The 20,037-nt window shown below is 34.9% G+C and overlaps 1 protein-coding gene across 1 annotated transcript in view; it reads right to left on the bottom strand.

Annotated features, from left to right (window-relative positions):
* The window catches only part of LOC149786029 (E3 ubiquitin-protein ligase rnf213-alpha-like), a 598,535-nt gene that overhangs the window by 320,734 nt on the left and 257,764 nt on the right, over positions 1–20,037 (bottom strand). Inside the window, exon 35 of the mRNA XM_089976317.1 lies at positions 4,364–4,561. Coding sequence (XP_089832443.1) covers positions 4,364–4,561 — 198 coding nt within the window. The remainder of the gene's footprint in view (positions 1–4,363; positions 4,562–20,037) is intronic.

Here is a 20,037-nt window from a genome sequence, read left to right as displayed (position 1 = left end):
CATGTCCTCAGTGACACTGTATTCAAGTCAGAACCCACGAGAAAGTTCTCTAACCCACTTTCCTTTTCTATCAAAGTAAGGTGAGGAACAGCCCCAGGGACCCAAACCCTCTCCTGCCATGCATCCCTCTCCCAACATCCACACAGGTGCTCATCTAGGTCTCTTTCAGAGGCTTGGTTAACCATTACAAACAATGGTTGGGTCCTTTTCCATCGTGAGCTGGGGTTACCAACTCCAGTTTCAGGAACAAACCACTCTATCAAAACCCCCATGTTATATCATTGGTCCAACAATAGGTTAAATTGAGGGAGTAGGGTGCATACACTTTATGCAGAAAGGAGCAGTTGAGAGGGTCCTAGATGATCGATTTCCCACAACCTATTCCTGAATTCCTGGTTACTGAGAAAGGTCGAAAGTTTTGCATTATAATCGATCTCTCTGCATATCCAAATATTTCACCCACTCTGTAAATACCTTCAGTTTTGTTTAGAGCAGGAAGTTTTTCAGTTCCAGGCTCTGCCATTCAGAATTTCTTCCACTCCAAAAGTCTTCACCAGTGTTATGGGAGTAGTAGCTGCATACCTCCAATTGCTGGGAACACCAATTGTCCAGTGTTTAGATGATATGCTAATCCATGATGTTCAGGCCCGGTCCCTCCATCAGGATCTGTTCTGTTCTTGGTCCACAGTAACTCAAGAAGTCAGAACTCATTCCATCTCAAGATTTCATTTACTTGGGAATGAATTTACTCACAAACCAGATCTCAGTCCTGGTTCTACTGGAATGCATAGATCAAATCCTTGCACTTGTAAAGGTGCTACAAGATAAAACATCATTGTTTCCTCTCCTTTACTTTGTCTCTGTTAGGAACCTTGTAAGCTGCTACTGATCTGGTTCCTTTAGGACATCTTCGCAAGGCAGAAAACACACAGAAATTCTCTATGACTTCTGAATCCTCTGAGACCAGACTTTCCTCACCATTTATGTTGGTGGGTAAACCCAATGCATCAGAATCCAGTTGGGGTGCTCACTGAAAGCTTAAGGGCATAATTCTTCAGGATCTCTTTGAAGATTCAGGATGATTCAACCCTCCATATCAACAATCTAGAAATGAAAGCTGTATTTCTAGCCTTGCAAGGAAGCATCAACAATATTGTATCTCAGATGTCAGGGAGGAACACATGCTCCTTCTCTTGCATGGGGATATGGAACCTCCTCCTCCAATGGGCCTCCTTAGAGAAAGTTACCCACTGAGTTTCACTGAATTCATGGGATGAAAAATATGTTAGTGAATAGTCTGTCTGGGTCAAATAAAGTCTTCATAGGATAGACTTACCACTGCTCCATTACAAAGTTCCTTTTTTCAGGTATGTTTGCAAACACACTGAACAAGATACTTCCATTTTATTGCTCTCCAGTCCAGCATGGTCAGTGGATGCATTCAGCTTCCAGTGGGATCATCTTTTTGCATACACCTTTCCACCTTTCTGACTGCTACCTCAAGTCCTGCAAAAGTCAGAACTTCCACCATTCATATAATTCTCATAGGCCCACTGTGGCCTCAATGATCAACCATTGCTGTCTCATGGGCCTACCTTAATCACTCCACCATGGAGGACTTCATGATGGCAACATTTTTACATTCACATACTGTCTTTCTTCTGCTGTTACCATCTTTGGCATCCGGTGACACTCCAGAAAGGCAGGACTGAGCATTCAGGTCATTCGCCTCCCCCTAAAGGGAGATGTTTGTCACTCTTCATGTTCAGGGATGCATGTGCTCCCTCCCCAAAACAGGTGGTGTTCTACTCACCTCATGCCCCAAGTAACATGATGCTCCCTCCCATTATGGAGGTGGTACTCCACATACAAGTATAGGAATCTTTTCTCTTGGACCTACCATTCCAGCAACAATATGTGGCCCTTAGAGACACAAATATTATATAATGTGGACCTTTCCTTCAATGGCAAGTAAATTCCATTTTCTCTGTGATCAGTCTACCCACCTGACAAATTCAGCTATACAATAGCAAGGGGTAATGTATTATAGTGTTGGGGGGGGAGTAAAACTATAATTATGCAATACTTACCCATCACTACTGTTGAATGTCCTCCTCCCAACATGCTCTGATTCCCTCGCAGAATTGTCATCTGTGAAAAGGATGCCAGTTCTACATATGACCCACCCCCACAGGACTGCATCATACTGACAATTTCAACTCTGTGGGAGGATGTATTCACATCAGATGGGTGGTGGTTATTCAGCACAAAAATACCAAGCTAAACATCAATGGGTAAGTACTGCATAATTAAAATTAGTTTCATCCCTGCAAAAATCTACATTTCACAACCATTCATGCCAAGCCATTGAACCCAGATGTGTAAACAGTTGCCTACCTGCAAGGAGTCAGATCTCTCTACAAGCACTACAATACATTTACTGGCAGCATCAATTTCATAATGACAAGCACTTTAAAGGTTAACAGTAATATAAAAATTACATGCCGCACTGAGTACATTTTTAAATGCGTGACTTAAAACTAATTTGCAAGAGTTCTCATGCATCACTGCTCTCCAAGTAAGCAAATTGGTATAAATTTTCATGATTACCACATTCACGGGCCCTGACAGCATCTCTGTAAGTATGTATAATGACGTGGGCAATGGAAAGAATCTTATTTCAAGTTTGATTGATAAACAAGCTGACATGTTTAAAACTGAACACTCACATTATATAAAATAAACTTGTATGAAAATCAAATTTCAGATGGGTTCACAAGAAAAAGGGCTCTTTTAGCAAAAGCGGCATATTTTTGGAGCAATGGGGTACTTTTTCAAAGATAAAAAGTGCATAGTGGTATTCCCAACCAGCCGTCATCCAAAACACTGCATTAGGAACATCCCATATAGCCAGGCACTTAGTATATGCAGAATTTGCTCCAGTGATGAACATTTAATTTACTGAGGCTATGACAAAGACCTGATTGCGGAGGCAACCCAAAGGGCTAAACAAACAAACTGCAATGACCTACTAAAATATGGAAACAAGGAAAAGGCCGATAGGATATCATTTATCCTGACCTACGACCCAGACAACCCCAAAGTAGGTAAAATCATCAGGAAACACTGGCCCATCATGGAATCATTGGACGTACTAAAGTTAAACCTCCCTAATAAACCTGTAGTAGCCTACCTGAGACCGAAAAACCTCAAGGACATCATAGTCATGGCGAAGCTAACGCCAATCACCAATCACGACCACCCTAGTCAATCTGGCCCCTGTGGCTATAAAAGGTGCAAAACCTGTCAACATATGATAGAAACCAGGACATTTTCTAGCACAGTGACTAGAGAAAAACTAAATATACATGATCCAAACAAAACGTGCAAAACAGAGAATGTAATTTATCTCATCACATATAAGATCTGTAGCCTTCAGTATGCTGGAGAAACTGAAAATTACACAAAAGGATCAACCTTCATAGATCTGACTGGATGACAAAGAAGCTGTACAAAAGCCTGGTCGCAGAACATTTCTCCTCCCCTGGCCACACTTTCAGTAATATAACACTTATTACAATTGCTCGAAAAGGAATCTTACTGGTTACGCCACCTTAGAACACTGAAACCAAGTGGTTTAAACCAAGAAGACTAGAAAAAGACAGCCATGCACTAATAAAATTATCTTTTGCACCCGACACATTTTCTTTTAAATATTTCTCTAAATTTGCTTAATAATCTATAATTACTACTATAACCTTGAAATATCTGGGATATAATCTGCGCTTATATAAAACTACATAAAACAACAGACGTCATTATGCTCATTGATTTTTAGGTTAATACAAACATTTTTCAGCATCCACAACAAGTTGAAATAAACTAGTTGAAACATAATAAATTTAAAGGTTTAATTCCTGTAGAAACAGTCATGTAAAGTTTTACAAACACAATGGTTTTTGTGTTTTATTTATTCATCTTGTCTTTGTTTTGTATTTGCCTTTGAAAAAGACTCATTAAGAGCTGAAAGCGCTCAGGCTAGTCAGATACTAGTTTTGCACTGATCATTGTCAGTTTTGCATTTGTCTTAATCAGTCCCTAACACATGTGATCCCTTGCTGGATCCAGTGCGCTTGAAAGGTCTGTTATTCATCATATGATATGTATTTTATATATATATATATATATATATATATATATATATATATATATATATATATATATATATATAGTTTTGCAACCTATCAGAAATATGGATAATGGAGTCTTATAAAAAAAAGTTATTTCTTATGCATCTATTTTTTATAAAATAAAGGCCAAAATAAATTCTGCTCAAGAAAATGAAAATGAAAAATGTACAAACCTTTCAAGGGAATCAAAATCTTCTTGAACTGGTACCCTGTTACGGATCAGACTGATATAAAGATCTTGCTTCATAATGGAAGGTTCAAGCACCTCATTAGTCTGCAGATCCATCAGGTTTCCTGTCCTGAATTCAATGTAAAATCCAAGGAATGTGATGGTCTGTCCATCAGGGTTAAAAAATAGATATGGATGTGGGCTGTAAATAAAAATAAATTTTTGTATAAATAAATACCTGTTATATTAATACATATGTCAAGAAGTTTTGCATATATTGCTCATGTATGAATACCATGGTTTGTCGAAATAGTGATAGGTCCTAGTAGGTACAAGGCAGTCACTTGACGGATACTGACCTAAGAGCCAAATGCAACAGCCGAGTTAGAGAATATAACTACTGAGGCAGCAGGAGTTAAGTGCCTTGCACAGAGATACACTACAACAGTGGACACTGGCTGGTCTGAAGATGATTTCAACCCAATGCCCACTGATTTAGAGCCAAAGTTAATGACTGCACCACCATTTACATCATTTAGAGAAATAAAACAATATTTACAGCCTCCCCTACCCCACAACAGCTAGAGGCAGCATTGCATGTCAGTATAATAGCATATTTCACTTCCTCCATAAGTGCCTCATGATCTCGTTAGATGACATTGGTCATGTGACTGATCAGACTAAATTGTGATAGATATAGATTGTTTAGAAACATAAATGAGAATTTGGAATGGTAGTCAAGTTCTACTGTCTTTCTATAATTAGAGTATGTAGACATTTAGATGTGGATTTAATTGCCTCAAGGCTAAATCACCAACTTCCACATTATGTTTCATACAGACCTGACCTGAAAGCTATAGCAGTTCATGTATTTTCATTAAATAAAATTATGGTTGATATTATCGCTTTCCAACTTTCAACTGGTTGGGGTAGTGCTGAAAATAAATGGCCTAAGATAAAGCAGATCTAACTGTGGTAGCAGCATGGCCAACACAACCTTGGTTTCAGAGCCTCCTGCATGCTGTAGTCAGTCCTTGTTTTATGCTGCCCTGCCCACAAGAGATTCTGCACTTGATAAACAACCTACAATGACAACACCCATCCACAAATTGAAGATGGGTGTTTTTCACTTATCAAGATGGCATAAGAAAAAATCAAGGATTATCAGACAGGGCTGAACATCAACTAAGAAACATTAATCCACTTGAGAAGCCTAAGTTTTTCCACAGCATATGAATATTCAGAACCTTTTATTTTAATGACCCTTGTATGTACTCTCTGTGTACCTGTCCATTGAAATATGAAGCACATGTATTTGTTTCATGTTGCATTGGTAAAATAGTTTGTTCAGAGATAGTGTGCTTTAATGTTACCCATATTGCCGGCATTAAATATAATTTCTGGTATCTCCTATCAAGTGTTCAAAACTCATTTTATGCTTTGTTAACAAATTTTTAAAATTTATTGAAAATTTACACTCCTTCAATCAACCCTTCTTTTGTTAACTTGTTAACTTTATTGGCAAAAATGAAGAACAATAGATCTAGGTGACTGCTTTTCATTAAAATGCATCCTAGTGTTCATTAACAACAAAACAGAACAATGGTCTTCACAGATCACAAACACATTTTCATTTCCCTATGGGTATCTTCATTTGCAAATGAATTTTATTGCATAGTTATTTTTGGTTCTTAGCAAAATGTGACCATGGCTATCATAATTAAAAAAAGAAAGAACTGTTTCTTAAAAGGTGGTACTGGATGTGCAGGTAGGTGAATCATCATGTGGCCTCTTACTCCTACAGCTACAAACACAGCTCTGAATACACATAATCTTACACACTGACACATTATGTTGTTTCATCCACCTGTCTCTCCTGCTCTCTCTCTCTCTCACACACACACACACACACACACAGATAGTCTTTTTGAATTCTTTTACTTCTGTTGTTATTATATTTTTGATGTAACAGCTGCTGTAAGAATACAAGTTTGCACATAAATTTGACCATCTTAATCATCACACTAACAAGACAGGTACACAGAAATTCTCTTCTGAATACACACAATCTTGAATATTGTTACATTTCTCTCCCTCTCTTTCTCTCATAATACTTTTTGAATTCTTTATTTTCTAATAATAAATGATTCATGATGCTACTGTTGCTGTAAGAATAAAAGTTGCACTTAACTCAGGCAATCTTCAACACGTCAGATCAGTTGAATGGAGGAAGTATCCACAATACACAGGTTTCACTGTTATTAATAATCATTCATGATTTTATTAATGGTTAATCAAATATGCATTTTAAAAGGGAATCCAGACATGTAGAGCATACTGAGACAATGATTATATTAGTTTACTTTTTATGCTGATATTACTGGTCACACAGATCTTTATCTTCTGAAATAATTATAACATTTTTTTACATATAATTATTCATACTCTGAAAAGAATAATTTTTCCTGCATGAAAAATTACATGAACTTTGCTGTTTCAAATGGCTTCAAAGTTCTCAAGTTAAAGAGAAAGAATGATGGATGAATGAATGGAGGACATAAATATGTATATCTACATACCATGTTTTTCACAAAGGCAGAACTAAAGGTTTTCATATAGGATGTTCGATTTTATTCAAGTTTAATTCCTGTACACTTTAAGTGCTTTACAGATGGTCCAATGAACTGGTAAATAATTATTACCTGGTCAAAGAACAAGGTATGATAAGGGCTAATTGTGCCCCCAATCAGATTCTTTTGAAACTCCTAAAGATAAAAGAGGTATACCTCTCTTTTCCCAAAATATGTATTTAATTCTTATCCAGGATCCCTTTTAATAAAGAAAATCAACTATTAAAAAACTAATGGATTTCTCCCCTGTGAAACCTATTTTTATGGGTTATAGACAGTGTGACTAACATGCGCCTTTGAAGCTGAATGCCAAAAATAGATAAATTCTGTATTTGCACACAGTATGCCTAACAGTCAATGATAGTATCTAGAAATGAGTATCTTTGTTTCGATACATTGCCTAAATGATGTACATGTTTACAGTAAGTATGTTTGATTATTATAATTATTATTATTATGACACCGATTTTCATGTTCATAAATGATAATGTTTATGTTTAATATTGACTTGCATATCAAAATCTTGCCTTGATTTGCATAGAATAACAATTTATGTATTTCTTTACCATAAATAAGCACACAAAAGCTGTGCAGATCTTGTGTGCTGTAGCAATAGCTGTATGCTACCCCAAACCAAAATCGCAAGCTTATTTTTAAGGTAGCAACAAGCTTGTTATGTAAGCTTATGGCAAGCTTAGATTTGAAACCATGGCAAGCTTCTGCAAGCTTGTAATTGGTAAGGCTGCACAAGTTTGTGCTGCTAGCACATATCTGAAACCACCCAAGTTTACCAATTACAAGCTTGTGCAAGCTTACTAATTACAAGCTTGCACAAGCTTGCAAACTTAGCTGACCTAGCTAGCTGCATCAGAAGAACTAATACGGCACCAATTAAATTATTCTATACATGGTCACATACCTCCATTTTTCTAGCTCTTGATGTGCAAAAAGTATGTAATATCAAATATTAAAATGAAAATGTTAATATATGGTGAACATTAATTAGCATGAATCTTGCTGTCACAGTGAAAGAAAAGAATGAAGTCATCAAATCATTTATCATTTAATCAGATAAAAATGAGACCATATGAATGGGATCTATGTGAGGAAACTCCATATAATTTTGTTCTGTATGGCTTTGGAAATGTTTTATTAATTTACTTCCATGAAGAAATCCATTTGGGGGAGGATGGTGTCAAATGGTTAGGTTCCCTCTCTCATCTGTCAAAATGATAAAGCATATGGTGAAAACAAGAATTACATTTGAGTTACTCTGAACCACCTCTTCTAAACAAAATCCTCAGAATAAAATTCTGCATCCTCCTCTGCTTCTGGTGTGATTCAGGTATCATCCACAGAAATGGATTACAGCAACATGTACTATGTAACCAGGAAGAAAAAAAAGAGTATTTACCTCTTTGGTAAAAGCATTTCATTTTTAGTTCAACATTCAAAAATCACTTATCAAGTCCAAAATATATTAGTAAGTGTTACTCAAGATCATCCTTTATTGAGCTCCTAAATTTTAGTTTTACGAATCATTTTGAAAGGGCTATGACACATGTCAAATGAATGGCATTTCAGAGCTTTAAACAAAAACAAAAAATCCATTGAAACTGATTAGGTACATGTACCTTAAGTCATTTTGAAATAAAATAACTGCCACCTTCTTTGAGAATGAAATGAATTAAATGTAACAACCTCTGAACAATTGTTGAATCTGATATGTGAGAGGAAAGAAAGACCCTAAGAACAACGGAAATGAGATTCACAAGCATGCATTTAATTTTACAATCTCTTAACCCTATTGTTGATAACTGACAGCACTGCATCGATTACTGCAGTTTGGCAAGGGCAGCAATAAATAATAATGATCTTCAGAGTTATCATCTCAGTCACTGGATGAAGCAACATTACAAAGTCATTTTTGGACATATTTAAATCATAAAAATGAAACAGAACGTTACCACAAATCTACAGTCCCGAAAAATGGCACAATACTACACACTCTTCAGTTTACTCACCAACATGATAACTACGTGTCTTCAAATTATCTCTCAGGTTATAGGATCGGTTACTGCACATATATTGGTTGTGCAGGCGATGAAATTTACCAAATTAACAAGCTAAATTGTGATGATTCAACTTTGAAAATTGCGCCTAAGTTTTTAACGAGAGCCAAAATGGTTTCGTGTTCTTGCAGCTCAAAAATGTGTGTATATTTAGAGTTCATAAACCAGTCTGCTGGCTGTAAACGGGGGAAGTAATTGCCTTTAATGACTTGATACTGAATTAAGTCTCTGTTGTGGAAAACATCTTGCATGCTTTTATTTGATTTCTTTTTAAACAAGTGAAATTCACAAAGCTCAATTCTTTATAAAATGTTGGCAGAATGGGATGCATCTCTCTCTCTCTCAAAGAAAAATGAAAATTCTATGTATTTTAAAAAATTTATTTAGTAAGTAAATAACTGACAATTATTTTTTTTTCTCCTGGCAGCAGAATGTCATTGAAACAAATATATGACAATTCTTTCAAAAACTTAATGCCAGGAGTTAATATTACAGAGTTACTGAGACTATATTTGATGGTGCATACATTGTTGGTAAATAGCATTTACAAGTTCTTGGCACCAAATATCTTGCTGTATTAAGCTAGTCTGTAAATAACTTTGCAATCATCAATTACTATATATTTTATGGGATTTTACTAAATGGAATTCTTTATTCAGTCTTCCATTCCCTGACAAAATGACTGCATAGCTAATTGAGTGTACAATCACTTAAAGAATTTCCTTTATGCAAAAAAACCTCAATTGTTTCTCTAACAATGTATAATATTTGTAAAAATTTTAAAATGAGAATAAAGACATTTGTAGAAAAATAACATTTCATAATCTGCCTTGGTCAAGAAATAATTAAGTTTATTTTGAAATATATTAATAATGTTTTTAGTTAATTTAAACATTGACAAATGTTGGAATAATATATTTTATTTATGTATCAGCTAAGTACAATTAATTCAAGTTCTTAACATTTTGCAACACTGAAAATGTATATTATTTATCTCAAGTGCATTATCAGCTGCTATAAATAAAAGATAGATTACTGGTAACATCTTTTAATTTGACAGTGTAGTTTCTTATATTGAGTATGATCTAGTCACAACATATATTCTTATGCCTGAACATGATCTAGTCACAACATATACAGTAGTCCCCCTCTTGAACGGCCCCCCTGACCAGTGGCCACCTGCTCCTTACGGCCAGAATCCATTGGCACCGATAAGTTTGTGTTCAAAAGTACCCCTCGCGAAAGGCCACCTGGCTAACACGACCAGCGGCCAGCATATTAGTGCAAAATCATAAAATTTACCCCTCACAAGCGGCCGCATTTTATTTGAATATGTATCCAGAACCAGTATTGTATTCATAATGTGTGTTAAGTAATCTGATTTCTGTTTCCAGATGTCAGGTGTTTGTTACTGAAAGAAGTGTTGAGTAAAGTACATTTACCACTAAGGTTAATATTATATCATTTACGCCTCACGACAAGCCAAATTTATTCCATCAAAACCGAGAAAGACTCAAATTTTAATCCATACAAAAGGGTATGTACATGTAATCCAATTAGCCTTACTGCTGTGTTATCATAAGATGTCCGGTTTAGTCACTCTGATAATTGTTAAGAATACAATTATTGAACAGTAGTAACAGCTGAGAAGTGGCAGTATCAATGTATAATACCCAAGTCAGCAGGAAAATGGTTTAATAGCCTTTATGGCTTCCCTAAGAAAGATGTTGAGCTTGTTCAATTTGGTAATCAGTGGCTATTACTACTGACAATAATTGTCAAAATTACGAATCCTAGCGGCCGCGAGGTCAAATCTGCGTGATGTTAATGGTACATATCGAAGCCGTTTTGGCTTCTCTCACCTAGTTTCAAGAAATGTATAAAAACAATAGGGTACCAGACTGCGACTAACAAATCACATGGCAAGATCACTTCCTTTAAAAACACACGGCAATTTGTTTAGATGCATACAAAATTGTTTTATCAGTATTGTAGTTGGCAACATGAATAACTTACTGCAAAAAGATGAACATGTCATCGAGGAAAATAAAAATTCTCAGTTTAGAGGAGAACGTGAAAGTAATTCAACTGACGAGCGGGAGGGGGGGTCGTCGAGGATCCTTGCAGAAAACTAACGTCGGGAAGACTCAGATAAACAATATCGTGAAAGATAATGAAACAATTCTGCAGAAGTGGAAAGGTGAAATGGACAGAGAAAGGAAGATTGTTTGAGCCAGGAGACGTTTGTATCCTGATTTGAAAGACAAGAAAAAGCAAAAATTTTGTCAGCTGAACTGGGATATGACGACTTTACCGCAAGTAACGGATGGTTGCACAGATTTCAAGTGTTCTGTCATTAGCGGCGAATCAGCTGATGTTAATAATGAAGTTGTCGAAGATTGGAACAAAAGACTAAACGATATATGCAGGGGATATGACAGCAAGGATATTTTTAATGTGATGAGACTGGTTTGTTTTTTAGACTGTTACCAACAAAGTGAACTGTAACATAATTAAAAAGACAGTTTTAAAACTGCATCAATGGTTATTCATAGCATTCTTTTGCAAATTATGACAAAGTTTGTTTTACATTTATTTCACATCATGCATGTGATTTTTTAATTAAAATATTAAACATTTAAAATTAAATGTACTTGTGACTTTTTTCATATGTATTTGCTATTCGCATTTGTCATCCCCCTCTAGAAAGGCCACCCGCAATATAAGGCCACTTCCCTGCTGCATTAGGGGTGGCCTTATAAGAGGGGGACTACTGTATTCTTATACTGAGCATGATCTAGTCACAACATATATTCTTATACTGAGCATGATTTAGTCACAACATATATTCTTATACTGAATATGATGTAGTCACAACATATATTCTTATACTGAATATGATGTAGTCACAACATATATTCTTATACTGAATATGATCTAGTCACAACATATATTCTTATACTAAGCATGATTTAGTCACAACATATATTCTTATACTGAATATGATGTAGTCACAACATATATTCTTATACTGAATATGATGTAGTCACAACATATATTCTTATACTGAATATGATCTAGTCACAACATATATTCTTATACTGAGCATATCTAGTCACAAAATATATTCTTATACTGAGCATGATCTAGTCACAACATACATTCTTATACTGAGTATGATCTAGTCACAACTATATTCTTCAACATTTCAGGAAGTACTGATCTCATGCAGAACTGCCAACTTTCAACATTCAACTGTCACAACTGATTATTGCAAGCTTGTGCAAGCTTACATCAAGTATTTTAGATTTTGCAAGCTTGCAGACTTGAAAAAATTCCTTTTGCAAACTTGCGCAAGCTTGAACTTTAAGTTCTGCAAGCTTGCAGACTTGCAAAAATTCCTTTTGCAAGCTTGTGCAAGCATGCTTACTAGCTTGCGCAGCCTCAGCTAGTTTGTCACAAGCTTGCAAAGCTTGTCATAAGCATGCATTTTGGTTTGAGACATTAGTGAATGATTAAGAATCAAAACCAAATGTTCAAAATATCAGTGATAACAGCTGTTTTGAGAAAGCATCAGCAGAAGAAAGCTTATACTTTTATTTTAATACTAATTCAATAAAATTATTCCTTATATTGATCACTTATCACAAAATTAGACACTTTTATATTATTTTTATGTGAGAGAATGCACAATACTGTAAGTCATATGGAATTTCTGTTTTCTGTATAGCATGGACATGTTACTGAACAGATCAAGGATATCAATTATTCATCAACAAGACAATGAGTAGACAGTTATTTTTACTTTATATGGTATTGGCCTCCAGCATAAGGAAAATACAAATAAAACAGCATCATACTGAACTGTATTTATTCCACTGTGTACTCTTCCTCCTCACACCCTTGTTTCATCACTGTCACTGCAGTCACTGAACCAATTGAAAGTCACCACAAAAATTCCGTCTCTCAAATACTTTAAAAAAAATATTCTTTCTGAGATGCACAGAAATAAAAAGAACCTATTATGTCCATTGTATTAGTTGAAAAATAAATTTCTGAGATAAAACAAAAAATATACAGGCTTTAAAGAAAACCCTAAGATCTGAGCCACCCCAAAAAATAAACATAAAACCAAGTCTTGATTACAAGAACACCAATTGTTTATGTTCAAATTAATTATAAAACAAGGAAATAAGCAAATTTTTAGGTCTGATAAATGTCAAAAAATGCTTTTCTTGGGCACTGATTTGGAATCCATTCAGAAGAAGAATTTATAATATAAACACTCATGCACACTCTTGAGCACACACCCTCAGACATGTTGAAAATCTGGTCTTTTGCTTATTTAAAGGAGCATTATATTCTGGGATAAATATAATTTATACCGGATTTTAGGCTGGCAATCAGTCTATTAACATTTATCATGTAATTTAAAATAATGCAGCAACTATGGTTGACAATGTTATCCAGTACTGACAAGATTTCAGCTTGTGTGTGCACACACCCACACATGTACATATGCAACACAAAGTACAATCAAGTTGAAAAATGAAAACAAAAAGAAATGTACAAGACATTCCAAAACCCATAACTGAAAGATACTAGGTAAGCTCTGTTTGATCTAGCAAAAAGGAAGAGATATGATTGTCCTGGTCGATTAGTAGAATGTTTAACTTGAACAAATAGTGCTCCTGTGGAGGATAAGTTATCGGAAGATATTTATATTATATTCCATTTCCTTGAAGGAAAGAATAAATACAGAGACATGAAAGCATGCATATCTAAAGGAGCACTGAAACATAATTATGAAACAAGATCCTCCCAGCATTTGAACTCTGTTCACTGTGATTTTATATTACACAGCCTGAAAGCTTCAGTCAATGATTACGCCTTACAAAGAATAGATGAAGATGCTGATAGAATAAGCACAATATCTGCATTGCTAGCAACAATGAACGATAAATTTGAAGAACAACTGTCCAGACTGGAAACCCAGCTAGGTGATACTGCCACAGAAAGAAAATGAGATTCAAAAATTAAAGTCAGATTTAATGGCAAAAACAAAGAAAATTGAAGAAGCTAATGCTCAAATAGAACAACTAAATTAAAATTGAAAGACTAATGAAAGATAATAGAGGAATGTATATCCAGATGTCAACATGTCAACAATGGCTACCAGGGAAAACAAGATAAAAGGAATCACTTCTCATGTACATCAACATCTAGATGGGATCATGAAAAGGATCAACTGTATTGAGGGAGAGTTTGACACAATTCGTACATTACACATACCTTTACACATTCAGTCTACAAAAGAAAGTGGAAGAAACATAGACTTGCAAGTGAAAGAAAATCATGAACTATCAGGATGCAAGGAGAGTAGATATGGTACATCTTCATCTATTAATCAAGAAAATGTAGTATATGGACAGGAAGAGATACACAAAGAGCCTGCTAGAGGTCTTCCAGCAAATTAGTCTGGAAATGGTCCTGCTATGTTTACACTGAAGGATTTACCACCAGTTTCACAGAATGATCAGATTAACATAACAGAAAAAATGAGTCATAATCAGCAGACAAAAGTAACATCTAAAATTGCAAGACATAGTAAATCAACTGAAAATCAGCAAAAGAGGTTAAAATATGAAGAACGAACTAGCATAAAAATAAATGAAAATAACATAAATAAAGCACAAAAAGGACACATCAAATCGCCAAAAGATCAAAGAATGCTTCGACGAGAGACAAAATTAGAAAGATGCATTGCATAGACATATTGAGACTATCATTACCTGACCCAATTAAAGGGATATAGAATCAGATGTGCTTGAATCAGTCGTAAGAAACAAAATAAGACGCATTCTGCTGTCCAATGTCAAATCGAGAAAGAATACAGATGTAGTAAGGACAGCTACTACAACCCATTGCAAGGTGGAAGGTGTGATAGTAACATTCATCTGCCTCATAAAGGAACAAACCCAATGGGATGAATTAGATATATATACATTTCGACTAAATGTACTGGATAAAGATTTTGAACTGATGATGAACAATGAATCATTTTGGAGTTCTGGAATAAAATGTAGGGAATGGATAACAAACAGAAAATGGAGAGAAGTCATCCCAACTGATGAAATGCATGAGTAATACAACATGTAGTGCTAATGAAGATAGTCATACGACTGGTAATTGCATCCTAATTGTAATTATGCTCATCATTTCAACATGGAATGTACATGGTATAATGTCTAGCACGCAGAAACTAATTGAACTGTTACCAGACACAGATATATTTGTTATCAATGAACACTGGCTATGTACAAAGAATCTAATGTATTTAGATAAATTACATGATAATTTCAACGTAGTAGTGCTTCCTACTGAAGAGATACCACAATGCTATAGAGGTAGTGGCGGGGTTGCCATATTTTATAGACCATCACTATGCAAAGAAAGCATCTTGCAAACTGATTTGCCAAATATTATGGCAGTGAAAAGTCTTAGCGAGAGTTGGAACCTATAATTTTGATTGCAACCTACCTTCCCTCGACAACATGAACTGATAATGCATATGACATATTTTGTGAAAATGTTTTTAATGTGCATGATAGATATTCTGTTGAAAATATATGCATAATTATAGGCAACATGAATACAGATCGTGGGTGTAAAAATCCATCCAGAAGAGACCTCACTCTTGGGAAAAGAATAGAACAGAGAAACATAGTTGCTATGTCAGTGATAAAACCTCATGAACATTACATCGCGTATAGTTCAAAAGAATGTCACTAAGATCCACACTTGATTATATACTAGTACCTGAAATAATCAGAGATGGTGTAAAAAGACAGAGTAAACAACAAAATTGATTTCTCAATATTGGATCACCTACCTGTTACAGCGACACTTGCAAAAGATATGTTGAAGGAAAATTTGAAGACGTCTATTTCCAAGAATTAAATGGAATTCGGCGAGTCCATTAGAAATGAGCATGAATAAATCTGATGTTAGTGCATTCTTGAATTTCACCTATGAGTGTAAAAAGGTAGAAGATATAGAAAAGTATAATGAACTAAGAGTGTAATAACTGCATCAGATAGATATATTTCAAAGCCCAAATTCATATCACACTTGAAACCATATTGGAAGAAAAGTAGCCTTGAAAAATGACATCAGGATATGAGAAAAGTGCATGGAGAATGGATCAAAGCAGGAAAAGCTAGAAACACAGACTGTAGCATCAAAAGAAAATACAAAGACACAAGAGAAAATTCAGAAAGAAACATAGGCTAGAGAAAAAGGTATATAAATAGTGCATATCTGCAAAGATAAGAAAGAGTGCAGAAATGGATTAGATGAATTCTATGCAGTCATATGGGAAAATAGGAAAGATAAATCAGATTATGGTAACATTGTATTTCCAGGAGTAGAATCAAACAATTTGGATGAATGTATCAATCTACAAAAACTATATTTTCGAAATTAAGTGGTACAACAGATGAGCAACATAATGATTATGTCAAAATGAAGAATATGTATGAAGAAAGCAAACTAGAGACTGATAACATAAAATGTAATCCTAATACACCTCTCCCTCGATAACTCATGCACATCAGGGTCCAAAAACATCGACCACACTATAAGTTAGGTGCAAGTTATCGAGGGACCTATAAAAAAAAGCCAAAACCAATAAAGGGATCAATGTAATGGCAAAAGGGGGTGGGTGTGTTGGCAGGTTATAGTGCTGAATACTCAGTTTTTAATCAAGCTGAGATTAACTGTGAATACACATCTCTTCATAACGGTGTACTTTATTTTAACCTCATAGAGTAACATTACTTTTAGGATAAATTACAGTATATTGAGGAGATCATCAAAAACATTATTCCACATGGTTTCCGCTCGCTTAACATGTGTATCACTTCACACATTGTGTACTACATCACTAATTTGTGTGTTGAAAATTGGATACATTCTAGTTTTATTGTTCGATCCAACTTAGACTTTTTTTATACAAAACATCGACACACTTTTCAAGAAACATTGTCGATCGAATGAATGAACGAACAAACGAATGAACGATAGAGATAGATAGACAGATAGATTTGATTGTGGTAGAAATAAAAAAAATTAAAAAATCACACAGGTTAATCATTACCAACATGAATTTAATGGGTCTACAAATTTAAAATGACGTAATTTGAACATGATAATACTTGCCGTTTGTGACACACTTGACAAATATAACTTCACATTTTGAAAAAAATCAGTTAACTTTTTTTTGTGTTACTCCTTGATTTCTCTGCCATCTAGCAAAATCCCACAGATTTCTCAACTGTATGATCTTTACATAGTCAACATTTTGGGTCTCCAGCCACCGTATGGCAATATTAAAAGATTTGGTCTTCTGTTTATTGTTCACAGATGATTATCTCTCTGAGCTGGTTTGGATAATTATATGCGGCTTCCTGATTTGCTGAGCGTATCTCTAACGACAACACATTTTGTTTAATTCCATGTCTGCGCTGAAATCTCCAAAGCCATCCTTGGCTTAACTAAAATGAGATTCATTGTCCATAATTTTTGCCATTTTCTCTGATTGGGTCTTGAGAACTGTTCCAGAGACGGGAAGACCTTGTTCACGTTGCTGTGTGAACCATGTGTACACAGCATCATCTAATTTGGTATCTTGTGCAGTCCGTGCTAATTTTTTTTGATCCCATCATCTGAATCAACATCATATAAGTAATCCCGAAGTTTCTGTTCATCATCAACCCAACCTCAAAGTGTCGACTCAGCAATTTTTAGTTCATTGCAAACTTTGGCTCTCGCTTCACCATTCTGAACCCTATCTATGATGCACAGCTTTTAAGTCAATGAGTAAGCCTTTTGTTTGATTCCTTTACTCTCCATATTTACATTTACAAATGATTAAGAAACATTACTGATTGGTAATATATACTTTAATGATGCTAAGTACATAAAAATGTGAAACCATTTTCGAGTGGTCAAATAAAATGAATTTTGATAATGGTAGTGACCACAAGAATGGCTCAGATTGGCATGCCTTAGAATTTTTTCTTTGTACCTCCCTTGTTTGATTTGATAAAAAGACATGTTCAAAGTAATAAAACAATGCAGGTCTCTTTTAATTGATTTTTTAATGCAACAAACACTTCCCCAAGTTTTTGATCAAAACAAAGCCAGCATGTAATTAGGTTCTCACAGAATTACGGGTTTCAATGTGACGGTCGATTTACTCTTTTCATGTTTTCACAGAACAGAATAGGTTGCATTTATAATGTTTACAATGAAATGGAATTAAAGGATTAGAATGTGACTTTCACATAGCAAGACATTTATTTGGTGTTTATTTCATTCTCTGTTGCCACCTGTTAGCATTTACCAGAAGTTTTCATTGATCGCTATTTCACCAGACTGTTTATTTACAGTGTATTGACAACTATTTATCATAAACTACTTACATAATATATCATCCCTTATTTAGAACTTGCAAATTTCACAATATGGATTCTTTATGGGCATTAATCACCATCTTTGATGATAAAACGAGCGACGTATCAAGGTTTAATTTACCAATTCTTATCGTAAGTTTTTCACATCAGCAAATTTTAAAGATATTTAAAATATATTTTCTTTGGAACAAAAATCGGAAGCCACGCCAAACACTGTGTTATAATCGGGATCGTGAGTTATCCAGGCGCAAGTTATTGAGGGAGTGGTGTATAGAGGAAGAGGTGTTTCAGCATATCAAGTCTCTAAAAATAAAAAAGTCACTAGGCATTGACTATATACTGAATGAGCATTTAAAGTATGGTGGAAAATATTTAATCAGACATTTAACTGCCCTTTTTAATTACATGATCCAGTTTGAGTATTTACCTAATGTATATAGATGTGGGATGATTATACTGATTTACAAACAAAATGGTAAAGATAAAAAGGATCAAGTGAATTATCGTGGTATAACATTGACATCTTGTCTGGGGAAATTGTCTGAAAAAATATCAATGACCAGAATTCACAAGTATTTAGACAAAATAAACTTTCCACATCCTTATCAATTTGGATTTTGTAAGCAGGCTGGAACTATCTCTGCTGCATTTACTCTCCAAGAATGTTTGATATACTATACTAATCATAACTCTAATGCATATGCTGTTTTTCTGGATAATGAAAAGGCATTCGATAGACTGTGGCATTGTGGACTGCTAATTTATTTTAGAAGTTAGGAATTAATGCAAAAATATGGAGAATAATCGCCCATTCCTACACACAATCAAATGCCTGTGTAGTGTGTAGAGGATGTATATCGAACACATTTACATTATGGAGAGGCGTTGGTCAAGGGCGTGTAATGTCCTCTTTCCTTTTTCTTGTGTACATAAATGACTACTGAATGAACTAGTAATGACTAATTGCAGGATATGAATCAAATGAACATACCTAGCATCCTTTTGGCAGATGACACTACTCTACTAAGTTCTATGCTGAATGGATTACAGATACTCATGAATACAGTTTATCAGTATGCACAGAAGTGGAAATTGAAATATAACCCTAACATGAGTAATGGGATGATATTCAGTAGAAAAAAATGAGGTGTGCTCATCAAATGGAATTACTCTGGGATTAATGATATTCCTAGAGCAAAAAAAGCGAAATATGCAGGAGTTACTTTTTCACAGTCAATGACATTTAATGATCATGTAGACTATATTTCTTCAATAAAGCTAAACATGTAACAAACTCACTATACTCAATTGGATTAAATGCAAATGGAATGAGTCCTGTACTTTCTGTGAAAGTCTGGGAAACAGTTATATTGCCATCTGCTTTGAATGGATCAGAACTCTGGTTTAATATATCATATCATATATACCACTTGTATATGCCTCCAATGATTTACCCAGATTTCTGTGATCAGATCGATGATGATATACTGATTATGCTGC

This window comes from Sinohyriopsis cumingii, chromosome 12 (genome assembly GCF_028554795.1).
Source record: "Sinohyriopsis cumingii isolate HCF-2022 chromosome 12, ASM2855479v2, whole genome shotgun sequence".
Lineage (NCBI taxonomy): Eukaryota > Metazoa > Mollusca > Bivalvia > Unionida > Unionidae > Sinohyriopsis > Sinohyriopsis cumingii.
Note: the sequence above shows the minus strand (reverse complement) of the source record. Positions and strands in the feature narration are given on the sequence as shown.